Here is a 15,430-nt window from a genome sequence, read left to right on the forward strand (position 1 = left end):
TAAGAATGGAAGGAATTTGAATAATTTATTCTTTACCTGTGGATTTATAATGCTAAGAATAATGTTTACATTTCAAGTACTGCATTTCTGAGTGATTTTTAATTCAATGTTAGTTTTAGAGCGAAAAATATCTATGCGAAAACCAAGAGAAGAGCTGGTTAAAAGAGGAGTTCTCTTGGAAGATCCTGATCAGGGTGAGTTTCCAATGAATAGTATATGCCTATCTCTGTGCACTGTCTTTGATTGGATTTAAAGAGCATTTGAATTTTCTTTCTGTTATTTCTGTAGTTAGGTGGGTGGGATTTTAAAAATAACTATTTTTAGGGGTGCCAGTGGCTCATGCTTGTAATCCTAGCTACTCAGGAGGTTGAGATGTGAGGATCACGTTTCAAAGCCAGCCTGGGCAGCAAAGCCTGTGAAACTATCTCCAATTAACCATCACCAACAAAATAGTTTCCTGTACCTTCTCAAGTGTCTGTCTGTCTTAGGTTTTTATCTCTGAAATAGAGTGGTTGGTGAAGGATCCTTGGGGAGACCATTTTTTGTGTATCTCCACATCATCAGCTTCATGCCAGCTTCAGCAGCTGGTATTACTTCCTTCTTTTGATCACATTTGTTTCCCTGCCCTTATTTTCTGTTATCAAGATGATAGCTTGAGATCAATTGCAATATTCATTGCTGGTTTAGTAGCTGTTTTTTTTTTTTTTTTGGTTTGTTTTTTAAGAGGTGATGAGGGGTGCTGGGAATATGGCCTTGATATACATGAAGTCCTGGGTTCAATTCCCCAGTACCACATATACAGAAAATGGCCAGAAGTGGTGCTGTGGCTCAAGAGGTAGAGTGCTAGCCTTGAGCAAAAAGAAGCCAGGAACAGTGCTCAAGCCCTGAGTCCAAGGCCCAGGACTGGCCAAAAAAAAAAAAAAAAAAAAGAGGTGGTGAGGGGTGTTGTTTTTTCTGTGTTTTTTTTTTTTTTTTTTTTTTTTTGTCGGTTTTGGGGCTTGAACTCAGGGCCTGGACGTTGTCCCTGAGCTCCTCAGCTCAAGGCTAGCACTCTACCACTTGAGCCACAGCACCACGGTTTTCTGGTGGTTAATTGGAGATAAGAGTCTCATGGACTTTCCTGTCGGGGCTGGCTTGAACCAATATACTCAGATCTCAGTCTCCTGAGTAGCTAGGATTACAGGTGTGAGCCACTGGTACCTGACTCTCATTTCACTTTTGCAGTAACATATTAATTTTGCATAATTGTCATCTTGCTCCCTCCCATTTTCAAAAGAAGTTGGCAGATGACTTTAAAAGTATATTTCAGGGCTGGGAATATGGCCTAGTGGCAAGAGTGTTTGCTTCGTATACATGAAGCCCTGGGTTCAATTGCTCAGCACCACATATATAGAAAAGGGCAGAAGGGACGCTGTGGCTCAAGTGACAGAGCTAAGAAGCCAAGGACAATGCTCAGGCCCCAAGTTCAAGGCCCAGGACTGGCCAAAAAAAAAAAAAAAGTACATTTTCATTTGTTACTTAGATTCTTCAGAACTTTTAGCCCAAACTCTACCTCTTGGGACTCCTTTAAAAATGACTGATTTCCTAGCAGTGGGTGATAGGTCCAGGGTGAGAGGGACTGATCCATGAGAACTCAGTGAACTAACTCAATAAGGTGTCAAGAGACACTCAAAAGAGTCTCATTAGGGGAAAAAGAACTACTGCCCGTTGCCATATGACTTGGAGAAATGAGACAGTGCTTTCAGTATGTAAGTTTCATATTTTCAGCTCCATTGTTGAAGCATCTAGGAAACTTCTGCAGGACAGGGAATGTTTGTTTAGTTTCTTCATGAAAGAATTTCACTTCGGTTCTTATAAACACTGGGTTACAGGTCTTCCCACATCCTCCAGTCTAGTGATCATCCTTGCAGTTTGGCCTGTAAGAAACTTTCATATATATCATGTTTGCCATTGATTGACCCATCCTTTGTACCCATTGCTGTCTACCCCTAGTGCCCTCAGTCACCCACTGCTAGTTTTCATGTGCATTAGAGCAGTAGCTCATTATTATTTTCCCTGTTCCAGTCACTGTCTGCAATCCATCCTCCTCACCTCCTCGCAACTTTCACAGCTAACCTTCTATGAAATAGATCAAGTCATTGCCTCTGTACTACTTCAGATTCTTTGGCTTTGATTTGCCAGTCAGGCTTGAACTCAGGGCCTGGGCACTGTCCTTGAGCTTCTTTTGCTCAAGGCTTGCATTCTACCACTTGAGCCAAAGTACCACTTCCAGCTTTTTCTGTTTATGTGGTACTGAGGAATTGAACCCAGGGCTTCATGCATGCTAGGCAAGCACTGTACCACTACGTGACATTCCCAGTCCTTCTTTGGATTCTTGATTCATATAGAACTCATTTTCATCTCCTTTACATAGTGTTTGATATTCTTCATAGCTTGGCTTTTGCTTGGCTTTCTAGTCCAACCTATAAACATTTCTCCTTTCAAATAAACTAATTATCAGTCCTCCATGTGAAATTTCACACTTTACACATATTCTTCCTTCTTAATTGTCTTCCATCAGTGTAGTGTGTTTTTAGTCTTCTTCTAGAACCCAGTTTAGTCATCAGTTTCTGTGAAGCTTTTTCAAACCCATTCCCACCCTAGGAGAATCATTTCTTCATTCCTTATCATAGCTTCTAACATTTAGCATTGTAATTTCTTATGTATAATAACTTTGTTATTTATTTGTTGTGTTCATGTAGCAAGCTACTTAATATACAACGGGAATAGATGTTTATAGAAAGTAGGAATTATATATTTTTATTATTACTAGAACAATCCAGATAATGTAGATATAAAGAAAACAGGAAGGAGGCAAGAGAGTAAGAAAGGTTAGACACCAGCAACTCTTCTTGTTTGACTATGCCAAGTCCATCAGTTTAATTCTTTTCTCCTTGTTTTGGTAGGTGGTGAGGATCCAGAAAAGTTGGGCCATGACATATTAAAGAATGGCCATACCACCCACATAGGGAGTACCAGATCTTCTAGTCTAGTAGAAGAAGAGGCAGTAAGAATATCAAGTCTTAGAGATCCTACTCCAGAAGAAGACCCAAAGAAACGACTAGGTAAAACTGGATTGGGGGGATGGGTGTCTTATTTTATAGTCCAAGCTGGCCTTGAACTATAATCCTCCTGCCTTAGCCTATCAAGGGCTTGCCACCATACAAAAATTGTATTTTTGATCTTAAGAGCCATGAACTACTTACTCTCATGTACTTTGGGGTTCTGGGAAAACAGGGAGAGGGGCTGGGAATGTGGCTTAGTGGTAGAGTGCTTGCCTAGCATGCATGAAGCCCTGCGTTCAATTCCTCAGTACCATATAAACAGAAAAAGCCAGAAGTGGTGCTGTGGCTTAAGTGGTAGAGTGCTGCTAGCCTTGAGCAAAAGCAGCTGAGGGACAGTGCCAGGCCCTGAGCTTAAGCCCCAAGACTGACCAAACAAAACCACACAAAAAATAAGAACAGGGAGCAATAAAATTTAAGAGTCAGTTATCTTCTTTAGAAACTACTTACCGATATACAATTTAAAGCAGAATACTCCTCCCTCTAAATTTTTATATTCACAGAATACATAAATATGTGATTGCTAAAGAGGAAAATATTATTAAATATCAGATTCCTGTGGGACTTTTTTCTTTTGGCAATACTGGGAACTCAAGGCCTCATATTTGCTAGGCAGGCACTGTAGGACACATGTTCTATCCAAGAAATTTTGATATATCTTCTCAGTAGCATGCCTGTGGTGTGAAGAATCACTACTATCCTGTGCCTCTTAATGACATTCCTTACGAATGCTAAGGGTGGCAAATGTTGTGAACTAAGCCTGTAAATCTATAAATTAAATAATCTATGCAGTTGACCAGCAATCCATAGATGTGTTATATTTTTCAGGCTTTTGTGTTACTCTCACCTCCTTTTTAAATGCTATCTTTCATTACACAGGCTCAACTGGAAGCCAGCCTAATTCTGAAGCAGAGTCTATTCCTGAGAATGTTCCCAAACAGCCTTTACTTCCCCCTAAAAGACCCTTGTCCTCTTCTCACGAAGCAAGTGAAGGACAAGCAAAAGACATTTGTGGCAGCACAGCCAGATCCATCTCCTCCACCCCTGCCTCCACCACCACCATAGCGCCTGGTGCCACTACTGCTGCCACAAACCTAGTAAAGACTGTCAGTTCTTTTGCTTCTCCTTCCCCAGTACCCAGGACTCTGCCTGCTTCTCCTGTTAATACTACTCTTGCCCCTAGCCTTACGAATATGGTTCCTGCCAAGCAGCCCCCAATCCCTCCACCAAAACCAGCTCACAGAAATAGCAACCCTGTCATTGGTAAGTCTCCAGACTTTGATGTTTGGGGTTTACTTTAGGATGCTTATTTTAGGGGGTAACTAGTACAATACTGATTTGGTCTATGCAAAAGTTTTCTATATCTTGTTCCTTTGAATATCTCCCATACGGCCATGAATGGAAACATCACCAAAATTAAGTTCAGATTTGAGATTCAAATCTATTTTCCTGTGATAGTATTTCAGAATACTGTATATAGTTGGAGGACTGGATATGTGAAGACCATAATATAGTGACCTGCATAGAATTATCTGTGACATTTACTGAAAAAATTAAAATGATACCACAAATTATAATGGGCAAAACAAACCTCAAATAAAAAGTTGGGGTTTAGGAGGGAGGCGGTAACAAACAGTACAAGAAATGTACCCAAGGCCTAATGTATGAAACTGTAACCTCTCTGTACATCACTTTGACAATAAGAAAAAAAAAAAAGTTGGGGTTTATAAAACATCTACTTTGAACTACCAATGCTTTCCTTAAATGTAAACAAGTCTAATAGATAAAAAGATGATTTTGTAGATGCCTGTATAATTTAGGATTTCATACTTGGCATTGTAGCTTTGTGAGAATTGCAGAAGGTATTATTTAAATTGTCCTGATAAAATCATGTTTTATCCTCAGAGAGTTAAGAATGCTACTCTTACATTAAAGTAAGTGATCATAAAGAAAACAAAGTTAATGAGTAAATTTCATGGGTTGAGTAAATTTTTTTTTCATTTACCTGAAGTCTTGTTCAGGTCTCTTTTGTTTATGTAAGTATGTGCCATCTTAGAGGAATTTTCCAAGAAAAGAAAGGTCAAGAGGGTAAGCTAATGCATGTTTCAGAGGTAGTGAGAATTCAGTTTCTCAGAAAAATGATACTAAGCTTATTATTGCTTAAAGTTCTTGCTTTTCATTGAATGATGAAAAAAAATGTGCTCATTAAAAATCTAATACTATCAAGTTGGGTGGAGCAACTAACCCTGCAAAACTAGTTTAGAATATATTGTATGACAGGTTGGAGTAGCTTGATAAAAACAGGATGAAGATTAGTGTTGTTATCACCACTTCGGATGGATAATGTCTTGTTGACTTGTCTCTGAGGAATGTGAGGAGCTTTCACATACCTATTTTCAAAACTACTTTTTGCCATAGGAAACTGATTTTATCTGTTGTATACTAGAGCAATTAGAACATGGCGCTGTTGTGACTCATGCAAGGTTGGAGTTAGGGAGAGACAGAAACTCAGCTCTCAGCTCCAGATTTCCGTTCTTTTTCTCTACACTAGCATTCTCAAAGTATTGTCTAGAATTTTTAATGGAAAGCTACCATATGACAGAATTTTCAGCTTTTTTTTTTCTGTTTTCTTTATACCAACATAAAGTTATAAGTCTATCTATTGTCAAAGCGATGAAATAAGATATTAGTTTTCCAGCCTGGAAACAGCAGTTTATACTTCTATTCATTAGGCCTTCTACTTGAATAATTGTAAATTTCATTGTTGTTGTTGGTCATGGGGCTTGAACTCTGGGCTTCAGTGCTGTCCCTGAGCTCTTCAGCTCAATGTTCTACCACCTGAGCCACAGCACCACTTCTGGTTTTCTGGTGCTTAATTGGAGATAAGAGTCTCACAGACTGTCTTTTAACTGCCATCCTCACATCTCAGCCTCCTGAGTAGTTTAGGCATGAGCCACCAGTGCCCAGCTTGTAAAATTTTCTTATGATGAGATGTCAGTTATGAAATTTTATAATTTGCCTGGAAGATTAAGACTGAATTCACTCTGATTTCAGTCCTGTGCTGGCCCCTCAATACACTATAAAGCTATGCTCACTTGAATTGTTGCACTCTTTTCCAGCTGAACTATCCCAAGTCATAAACAGTGGCACATTGTTATCAAAACCATCCCCACCCTTACCACCTAAGAGAGGCATTCCATCAACTGTGGTACCCACCCCAGAGTCTACTGCTACCATCGCCAGCAAAACACCAAGTGATCAGAGAGAGAAGAATGCATCATCCATGAGCTCCGAACCACTGCTAATGGTCCCACCCTCCTCCCCATCTCCTCCACTGCCTACTCATATACCTCCAGACCCCCCACGGTCTCCACCATTCCCTGCTAATAAGACTTTTCAAATTGTGCCAGAAGTTGAGTGTTCGCCTTCTTTAGATCTGTCCCAAGAGGTTCCCCAGCAGGAAGACCAGAAAAATGAAGTCCCCAAGAGGACAGTGGACCAGAAATTTGAGGAGTCCCATATACCCTCTAGGCTGCCCCCAGTCCCACTACATATTCGAATTCAGCAAGCCCTGACGAGTCCCCTTCCTGTGACTCCTCCCCTGGAGGGCTCTCACAGAGCTCACTCATTGCTCTTCGAGAGCAGTGATAACTTTCCTGAGGACAGCAATACCCTGGGTCGGACCAGATCACTTCCTATCACTATTGAAATGCTGAAAGTGTGAGTGTCTTTAATGCTTGCCTCTTGTTTTTCTTTACCATAGGTAGCCCTAACTGGAAAAAAATAGTTAGAAAATAAGTTTGAATTTAAAGTGTACAAAGAGGGGCTGGGGATATGGCCTAGTGGCAAGAATGCCTGCTTCATATACATGAGGCCCTGGGTTCGATTCCCCAGCACCACATATACAGAAAATGGCCAGAAGTGGCGCTGTGGCTCAAGTGGCAGAGTGCTAGCCTTGAGCAAAAAGAAGCCAGGGACAGTGCTCAGGCCCTGAGTCCAAGCCCAGGACTGGCCAAAAAATAAAAATAAAATAAAAAATAAAGTGTACAAAGAATATTCTGCTAAAAGGGATAGGTTCTTTGCTAGGCGCCAGTGGCTCACATCTGTAAATCATGACTACTCAGAAGGCTGAGCTCTGAGGATTGTGGTTCAAAGCCATCCCAGGCATGAAACTCATATCCATTTAATTAGCAAAAGGCCAGAAATGGAGCTGTGACTCAAGTGGTAGAGCTTTGAGGCACAAAGCCCAGGGACAGCACCCAGGCCCTGAGTTCAAGCCCCAGGACCTACACCAAAATGTTTTTCATACGTTTTTTTTTTTTTTAATTTGGACTTTTTTATCCTGCTGGATTTTTTTGTGGCCATTATAAAAGTTTATTATGTAACCAAATGTTGGATATGAAAATGTACATGTACATTACTTCCTAGTAAGACAAACCCTTGGGAGAGAGGACTTGCTAAACCGTCATTATTTAAACTTATTTTAAGGCTTCTAACATGATGGTACTGTTTCCTTGTGTTGCCAACATTCCAATATTCTTCTGTTGCCCACTGATGCCATCTCCACACACTGATCTCTCACAAGATTCATAAAGGGACCAAATCTCCACTGCATTCCTTAGACATGTCTACTACCATTTAATTTCTTTTCTCTTTTTTCTGCTTTTTTTGCAGATGATGATGCTTGAACTCTAAGCCTGGGTGCTTTCCCTGAGCTTTTAAGCTCAAGGCTAGCTAGCACTATACCACTTTGAGCCATAGTGCCACTTCTGGTTTTCTGGTGGTTAATTAGAGATAAGAGTCTCAGGAACTTTCCTGCCCAGACTGACAGTCGCTAGGATTATAGGTGTGAGCCAGTGGCACCTGTTGAAAGATTCTTATCTCCAATAAGCTAAGCTGGAAGAAATACTATGGGGCTCATGTGGTGGAGCACTAGCCTTTAACAAGCCCTGAATTCAAGCTGGAGGACCAGCCCCCCATCCCCCAAAAAAGATGATTAAAGTTAAGGGGAGGGATTTATAATTTTTTTAGATATTTCACTACTTTGTCTTGCGTTTCCATGCTCATTGTTTTTGAAAATAAAATTATGTTAATTTGTTAGTCCAGACGATGAAGAAGAGGAGCAAACCTGCCCATTGGCATTTGTTGAAGATACAACATCTACCTCAGCTATTCCTAAATTACCACAATGTCTCCAAGAGGAAGAAGAAGAAAAAGAGAGTGACTCAGATTCAGAGGGTCCCATTCAGTACCGAGATGAAGATGATGAGGATGAAAGCCATCAAAGTAAGAAAGAGGAGAAACAGCAAAAGAAACAGTCCTGTTACAGCTAAAGCTATATACTGGTCTTAGCAAGTACAAGATAGATGAAAACGGGCCCTTCTTCCAGTCTTCCAGATGTTGGAAGCTCTACAGAATAGCATCTCCTGCTGTTATACCTTTGTTGAAACAAGCCACAAGTGAGAGCCACAAAGATTTGGTTATTCAAAAAAAATATTTTTATTTTATTTTTTTCCCCCAAAGCTGAGTACCAAACTCAGGGCCTTACACTTGCTAGGCAAGTGCTCTTCTGCTGAGCTAAATCCTCAGCCCCTCAAAAAAAATTTTATAGGCTAGTAATGTGGCTTAATGGTGGTAGAGTGCTTGCCTAGCATGCCTGAGGCCCTGGGTTCAATTCCTTAGCACCACATAAACAGAAAAAGCCAGAAGTAGCGTTTTGCCTAAAGTGATAGAGTACTGGTTCAAGCCCCAGGACTGGCAAAAAAAAAAAAAACTTCTTTTTTTAACTTGAAAACTGTTCACCCACATGTGAGGATATAGATGAGTCACAACGCACATAGTTAGCATGCACAAGGCCTTGGATTTAATCCACCAAAAAAATAAATAAATAAATGAGTGATAGATATTAGAGAATATGGAGTAGAGGAAAACTGGTACACTAGTTAAATTGAAAAGACAGAAGTGATGCTTTGCTTCAATATAATGAACTTATTGATTGTTATAGGGCAAAGAAAAGAAAAACCAAAAGCTATTCATATCTATAAATCTTTGTGAATAATGGTGTTCTGATTCAAGAAGTAGAAATGCAGCTTTGAAATTATACATTAAGAAGAAGCTGGGGTGGGAATGTAGCCTAGTGGTAAAGTGCTTGCCTAGCATGCATGAAGACATGGGTTTGATTGCACAGCATCACATACACAGAAAAAGCCAGAAGTGGCACTGTGTCTCAAGTGGTAGAGTGCTAGCCTTGAGCAAAAAGTGCTCAGGCCCTGAGTTCAAGCCCCAGGACTGGCCAAAAAAAAGTAGAAGCTGGGCTCCAGTGGCTCACATCTGTAATCCTAGTTTCTCAGGAGCCTGAGATCTGAAGTAGAAGTGTGACTCAACTGATAGAATACCAGCCTGGGGCAAAAAAGCTAAGGGACAGCACCAAGGCCCTGAGTTCAAGTACCACTACTGGCACATATACATGCAGAAGAGAGCTGGGAATGTGGCCTAGTGGTAGAGTGCTTGCCTAGCATGCATGAAGCCTTGGGTTCAATTCCTCAGTACCACATACACAGAAAAGCCAGAAATGGTGCAGTGGCTCAGGTGGTAGATTGCTAGTCTTGAGCAAAAGAAGCCAGGGACAGTGCTCAGGCCCTGAGTTCAAGCCCCAGGACTGGCTAGCACTCTGCCACTTGAGCCACAGCGCCACTTCTGGCCGTTTTCTGTATATGTGGTGCTGGGGAATTGAACCCAGGGCCTCATGTATACGAGGCAAGCACTGTTGCCACTAGGCCATATCCCCAGCCCTGACTTCCATTTTTTAAAAAAAGATTATGGGGTGTGTTAGTCTGAAAGCTTTTAAACTTTAATTCTGATGCCAGCCCTATGCCTAGATCTCTCTCCTCTAACAACTTTAAAAAGGAAAATCTAAAAGGCTGGAGGAAGAGGGGAGAAGGTTCTTTGCCTGTCTTGAGTCCATCTTGCTAATAAGATTTTTGGATAGCTGTAGTTTTCCCACCTCCTCCTGTGTTTAACCGAATTATTTTATATTATTTTATTTTATTTTATTTTTGGTCAGTTTTGGGGTTTGAGCTCTGGACCTAAGCATTGTCCCTGAGCTCTTAAGCTCAAGGCTAGTGCTTTACCACTTTGAGTCACAGAGCCACTTCTGGTTTTCTGGTTATTAATTGGAGATAAGAGTCTCATGGCCTTTCTTGCCCAGGCTGGCTTTGAACTGTGATTCTTAGATCTCAGCCTCCTGAGTAGCTAGGATTACAGACATGAGCCATTGGTGCCTGGCTTAAAAAATTTGTTGTTGTTCTTTTTTTCTTTGGTGTGGGAGAGTTAGGGCTTGAACTCAGGGCCTGGGCACTGTCCTGGCTTCCTTTTGCTCAAGGCTAACTAACACTCTACCAATTAAGCCACAGGGCCACTTCTGGCTTTTTCTGTTTATGTGGTACTGAGGAATCAAACCCAGGGCTTTATGCATGCAAGGCAAGCACTCTACCACTAAGCTATATTCCCAGCCCTCCTGAGCTTCTTTTACGCAAGGCTATCACTCTACCACTTGAGCCACAGCAGCACTTTTGTTTTTGTTTTTTTTGTGTGTTTTTTTTGTTTTGTTTTGTTTTGTTTTGTTTTGCCAGTCCTGGGGCTTGGACTCAGGGCCTGAGTACTGTCCCTGGCTTCTTTTTACTCAAGGCTAGCTCTCTGCCACTTGAGCCACAGCGCCACCTCTGGCCGTTTTCTGTATATGTGGTGCTGGGGAATTGAACCCAGGGCTTCATGTATGGGAGGCAAGCACTCTTGCCACTAGGTCATATCCCCAGCCCTATTTCTTTCTTTATTTTTTTTGGCCAGTCCTGGAGCTTGGGCTCTGGGCCTGAGCACTGTCCCTGGCTTTTCTTTTCTTTTTTCTCAAGGGTAGCACTCTGCCACTTGAGCCACAGCGCCACTTCTGGCCGTTTTCTGTATATGTGGTGCTTGGGAATTGAACCCAGGGCTTCATGTACAGGAGGCAAGCACTCTTGCCACTAGGCCATATCCCCAGCCCCCACAGCACCACTTTTGGCGTTTTCTGTTTATGTGGTACTGAGGAATTGAACCCAGGGCTTCATGCATGCTAGGCAAGCACTCTATCACTAAGCCATATTCCCAGCCCTATCTAATTAATTTTGTTGGTATTAGAGATTAAACCTAGGAAATTATGGTTGCTAGACAGTACTCTACAACATGATCTACCTCCAATGTCCTGACTGAATCATAAGCCAAGTGAGAAGCTGGATGTTATATTCATTCAGATTCTTGCCTTACTCCACCTTAAGTTAGGCTAGGCTTCATACTTCTTCATTTTGTTCTCCTGCTTATGTACAGGTGCTCTGGCCAACAAAGTGAAGAGGAAGGACACACTGGCAATGAAGTTGAACCACAGACCCAGTGAACCAGAGTTGAGCTTGAATTCTTGGCCTCATAAAAGCAAGGAGGAGTGGAATGAAATAAGGCACCAGATTGGGAACACATTGATCCGGTAGGCCTTTGCTTATTAGGAGGACTGAGTTTGATTATGCTGGCATGTGTGTTTGACACTTTGTGGGAGATAATTTATTTACCATCTTTTTAAGAGGTACAGTTTTTTTTTTTAAACTCCATACTGGATACCACTGTATAGATTCTTAAGAATTTGGAAGTTTAGGAATTAGATGTAATTGAGTAAGATACATAGTTTTGCAAAAGTTCATAAAGAAGTCAGGATAGTTCCTTGGGACATTAGGAGGCCTCTGCTGTCGCTATTTTTTTGTTGTTTTTTTATTTTTATTTTGATTGATTGATTGCCAGTCCTGGGGCTTGGACTCAGGGCCTGAGTACTGTCCCTGGCTTCTTTTTGCTCAAGGCTAGCACTCTACCACTTGAGCCACAGCATCACTTCTGGCTTTTTCCACATATGTGGTGCTGAGGAATCAAAACCAGGGCTTCATATATATGAGGCGAGCACTTTACCACTAAGCCATATTCCCAGCCCCTACTGTCACTTTTTTTAATCCAGTTGCTGAACCATGAAGTGCCAGCCCAATTGTCCACACTCCTTATTTTTTAATTTTGCATATTTCACATGTTATGTAACTGCTCCCTTTCAAAATGTTAGTGTAGTTTTTAAATCAGCATAGGAAACTAAGTGCTGGCCAGTTTCCTGCATATGTAACACTCATTATTAAGAGTCCAGATGAGGGGCTGGGGATATAGCCTAGTGGCAAGAGTGCCTGCCTCGGATACACGAGGCCCTAGGTTCGATTCCCCAGCACCACATATACAGAAAACGGCCAGAAGTGGCGCTGTGGCTCAAGTGGCAGAGTGCTACCCTTGAGCAGGAAGAAGCCAGGGACAGTGCTCAGGCCCTGAGTCCAAGGCCCAGGACTGGCCAAAAAAAAAAAGAGTCCAGATGAGCACTGGGATTGTGGCTTAGTGGTAGAGTAGTTGCCTAGCATGCATGAAGCCCTGGGTTCAATTCCTCAGCACCACATAAACAGAAAAAGCCAGAAGTGGCGCTGTGGCTCAAGAGGTAGAGTGTTGGCCTTGAGCAAAGGGAAGGCAGGGACAGTGCTCAGGCCCTGAGTCCAAGCCCCAAGACTGACAAAAAAAAAAAAGTCCAGATGCCATGGCAGGTGTCTGCCTGGTACAGACATTTCTCACAAGGGAAAGAGTAAAAAAAGATAGACTTCTTCTTGTCCTACTCACTTTGAATTAATTAACTGAAGGTATTTGTTAGTTAAAATATATTCTCTCCTCACCTTTTAACATCTGGCTTTACTGTGTATGCTGCATCTAGAGACAAGTATGGCCCTTTTTCCTTCCTGTAAACACTTTTTGATTCTAAAACTGTTCTCAGCCACTTCTTCAACACAGTGGTTACTTAGTCTCCATGACCTGTGATCTGACAGCTGTTGAAATTCAAGGTAATTGAAGAGAAGGGATAAAGAGGCCTCTTCTTATTCTGACTGTGGTCCTAACTCACACATTTCCAGTCTGGACATTGGTTTGTTAGGTGTTCCTCTGAGTGTTACCAAAATTTCTTAGAGAAAATATGGGAGGTCTAGCCCTTTATATTTAAGACTTAGAGATTTTGTATTTGTATATGTGGAAACGAAAAATGCACTGAGTCATATTTAATAATCTTATTCCCAAGGTTTTGTTTTCTTTTCCAGTGCTGAGATTTAAACTCCAGTTGTCATGCTTATTTTCCTTATTTGCTTAGTTGGTACCCTATCACATGAGCCATATCACTAGCCCAGCTTTTTACCTACTTTTTCTTAGAGATGGAGTCTCTTGGACTTTTCTGCCTAGGTTGACTTTAAACTAAAATCCATCGGATTTCAGCCTCCTCAGTACAGGATTGCAAGTATAAGCCACTGGTTCCCTACAGTACTGGGATTTGATCTTAGAGCCTCAAGCTTGCTAGATAGATGTTCTTCTAACATTTGAACTATACCTGTAGCCATTTTTGCTTTTGTTATTTTTCTAATAGAATCTCAAGTTTATGCTGTTTCCCACATAGATGAGATGACTGGCATATCTATCAAACCCAGTTGTTAATTGAGATAGAGTCTCACTGACTTTGTCCTCAGGATGGCCTTGAACCACAATCCTGTCCATCTTCACCTAGGATAAGTAACTAGGATTACAGATGTGAGCCACTGCCCTGATTCATGTGTACTTTTTTTTTTCTTTTGTTGGTGATGGGGCTTGAACTCTGGGCCTAGGCGCTATCCCTGAGCTTTTCAGCTCAAGACTAGTACTCTACCACTTGAACCACAGTGCCACTCCCGGTTTTCTGGTGGTTCATTGGAAATAAGAGTCTTACAGACTTTCCTGCCCGGACTGGCTTTGAACCACAGTCCTCAGATCTCATCCTCCTGAGTAGCTAGGATTACAGACATGAGCCACTGGCACCTGGCTTAAATTTATTATTTATTTGTTTGTTTATTTTTGCCAATCCTAGGGCTTGGGGCTTGAACTGAGGGCCAGGCACCATCCCTGAGCTTTTTTTTTGCTCAAGGCTAGCACTCTACCACTTGAGCCATAGCACCACTTTCCACTTTTTCTGTTTATGTGGTACTGAGGAATCAAACCCAGGGCTTCATGCATGCTAGGCAAGCACTCTACCACTAAACCACATTCCCAGCCCACTTTAGCCTTTTCGTTTAAGGTTGGCACTCTACTCCTTGAGCCACACTTCCATTTCCAGCTTTTTTTCTGACTAATTGGAGATAAGAATCTCATAGACTTCCATGGTTGGGCTCTCTATGGACACAATACTCAGATTTTAGCCTTCTGAATTACTAGGATTACAGATGTGAGCTACCAGCACACAGTAGTTCTTCCAGTAGTTTTTGTTTGGTTAGATTTTTTGTTTTTGTGTCAGTTGGGCCTAAAATCCAGGGCCTCACTTATGTTTAGGCCTAGGCTACACCTGGCCTTCTTTGAATGTTTTCATATATTTGTTTTACAATGGCGTGTTTATTACTTCATTTTATTATATTTTCCTTATTGCCATATAGTATATAGTCTTTGTAATTTTTATTAATAATTCCTAGGTGTTAATCCATCAAGTTGATATGGTACAATTAACTGACCTATCACCCTGTTATTGGGCATTGATACTCTTCTCTAATTTTTTTAAAATTCTAATTTATTCAAATTTTTCTAATTCTAATATTTAGGGTGTGAAGTTCCACAACCAAAGTTTTTGCTTTGGGTTTGGGCCTAATAATTTGTATTCCGTGCTCATATTTCAGATCCTGAGATCACTTTTTCTCCCATCCAAGTACTAACCAGGCCCGACCCTGCTTAGCTTCTGAGATCAGACAAGATCAGGTGTGTTCAGGGTGGTATGGCTGTAGATGCTAGCTTGCCTCACTTTTTCTTTCTTCCTTTTTTTTGGTCAGTCCTGGGGCTTGAACTCAGGGCCTGGGCGCTGTACCTGAGCTTCTTTTGCTCAAGGCTAGTACTTTACTACTTGAGCCGTAGCACCACTTCTGGCTTTTTCTGTGTATGTGGTACTGAGGAATCAAATCCAGACCTTCATGCAGGCTAGCACTCTACCACTAAGCCACATTCCCAGCCTGGGATCACTTTTTAAGACCTAGTGTTTTGAGTGCAAGTTTTTATTATTATTTTTGTGTTAAAGTTTTTGTTACCATCTCAATTCCCACTTTTGTGAGAAATCTTAATGTATTTTTTTCAGTATACTGGTTGCTCATGCCTGTATTCCTAGCTACTCAGGAAGCTGAGATCTGAAGATCACAGTTCAAAGCAAGCACAGGCAGGAAGGTCTGTGAGACTCATATCTC

The 15,430-nt window shown here is 41.4% G+C and overlaps 1 protein-coding gene and 1 pseudogene across 6 annotated transcripts in view; one reads left to right on the forward strand and one right to left on the reverse strand.

Moving 5' to 3' along the window:
* The window catches only part of Phactr4 (phosphatase and actin regulator 4), an 80,804-nt gene that overhangs the window by 49,613 nt on the left and 15,761 nt on the right, over nucleotides 1–15,430 (forward strand). For all 6 annotated transcript variants that reach the window (XM_048350648.1, XM_048350645.1, XM_048350647.1 and 3 more), the window contains 6 exons: nucleotides 114–194; nucleotides 2,946–3,104; nucleotides 3,981–4,364; nucleotides 6,221–6,821; nucleotides 8,203–8,387; nucleotides 11,460–11,613. In XM_048350648.1, the coding sequence (XP_048206605.1) occupies nucleotides 114–194; nucleotides 2,946–3,104; nucleotides 3,981–4,364; nucleotides 6,221–6,821; nucleotides 8,203–8,387; nucleotides 11,460–11,613 (1,564 nt within the window). The remainder of the gene's footprint in view (nucleotides 1–113; nucleotides 195–2,945; nucleotides 3,105–3,980; nucleotides 4,365–6,220; nucleotides 6,822–8,202; nucleotides 8,388–11,459; nucleotides 11,614–15,430) is intronic.
* On the reverse strand, nucleotides 7,329–8,081 carry LOC125354398 (annotated as a pseudogene).

Source organism: Perognathus longimembris, chromosome 7 (genome assembly GCF_023159225.1).
Source record: "Perognathus longimembris pacificus isolate PPM17 chromosome 7, ASM2315922v1, whole genome shotgun sequence".
NCBI classification, from domain to species: Eukaryota; Metazoa; Chordata; class Mammalia; order Rodentia; family Heteromyidae; genus Perognathus; species Perognathus longimembris.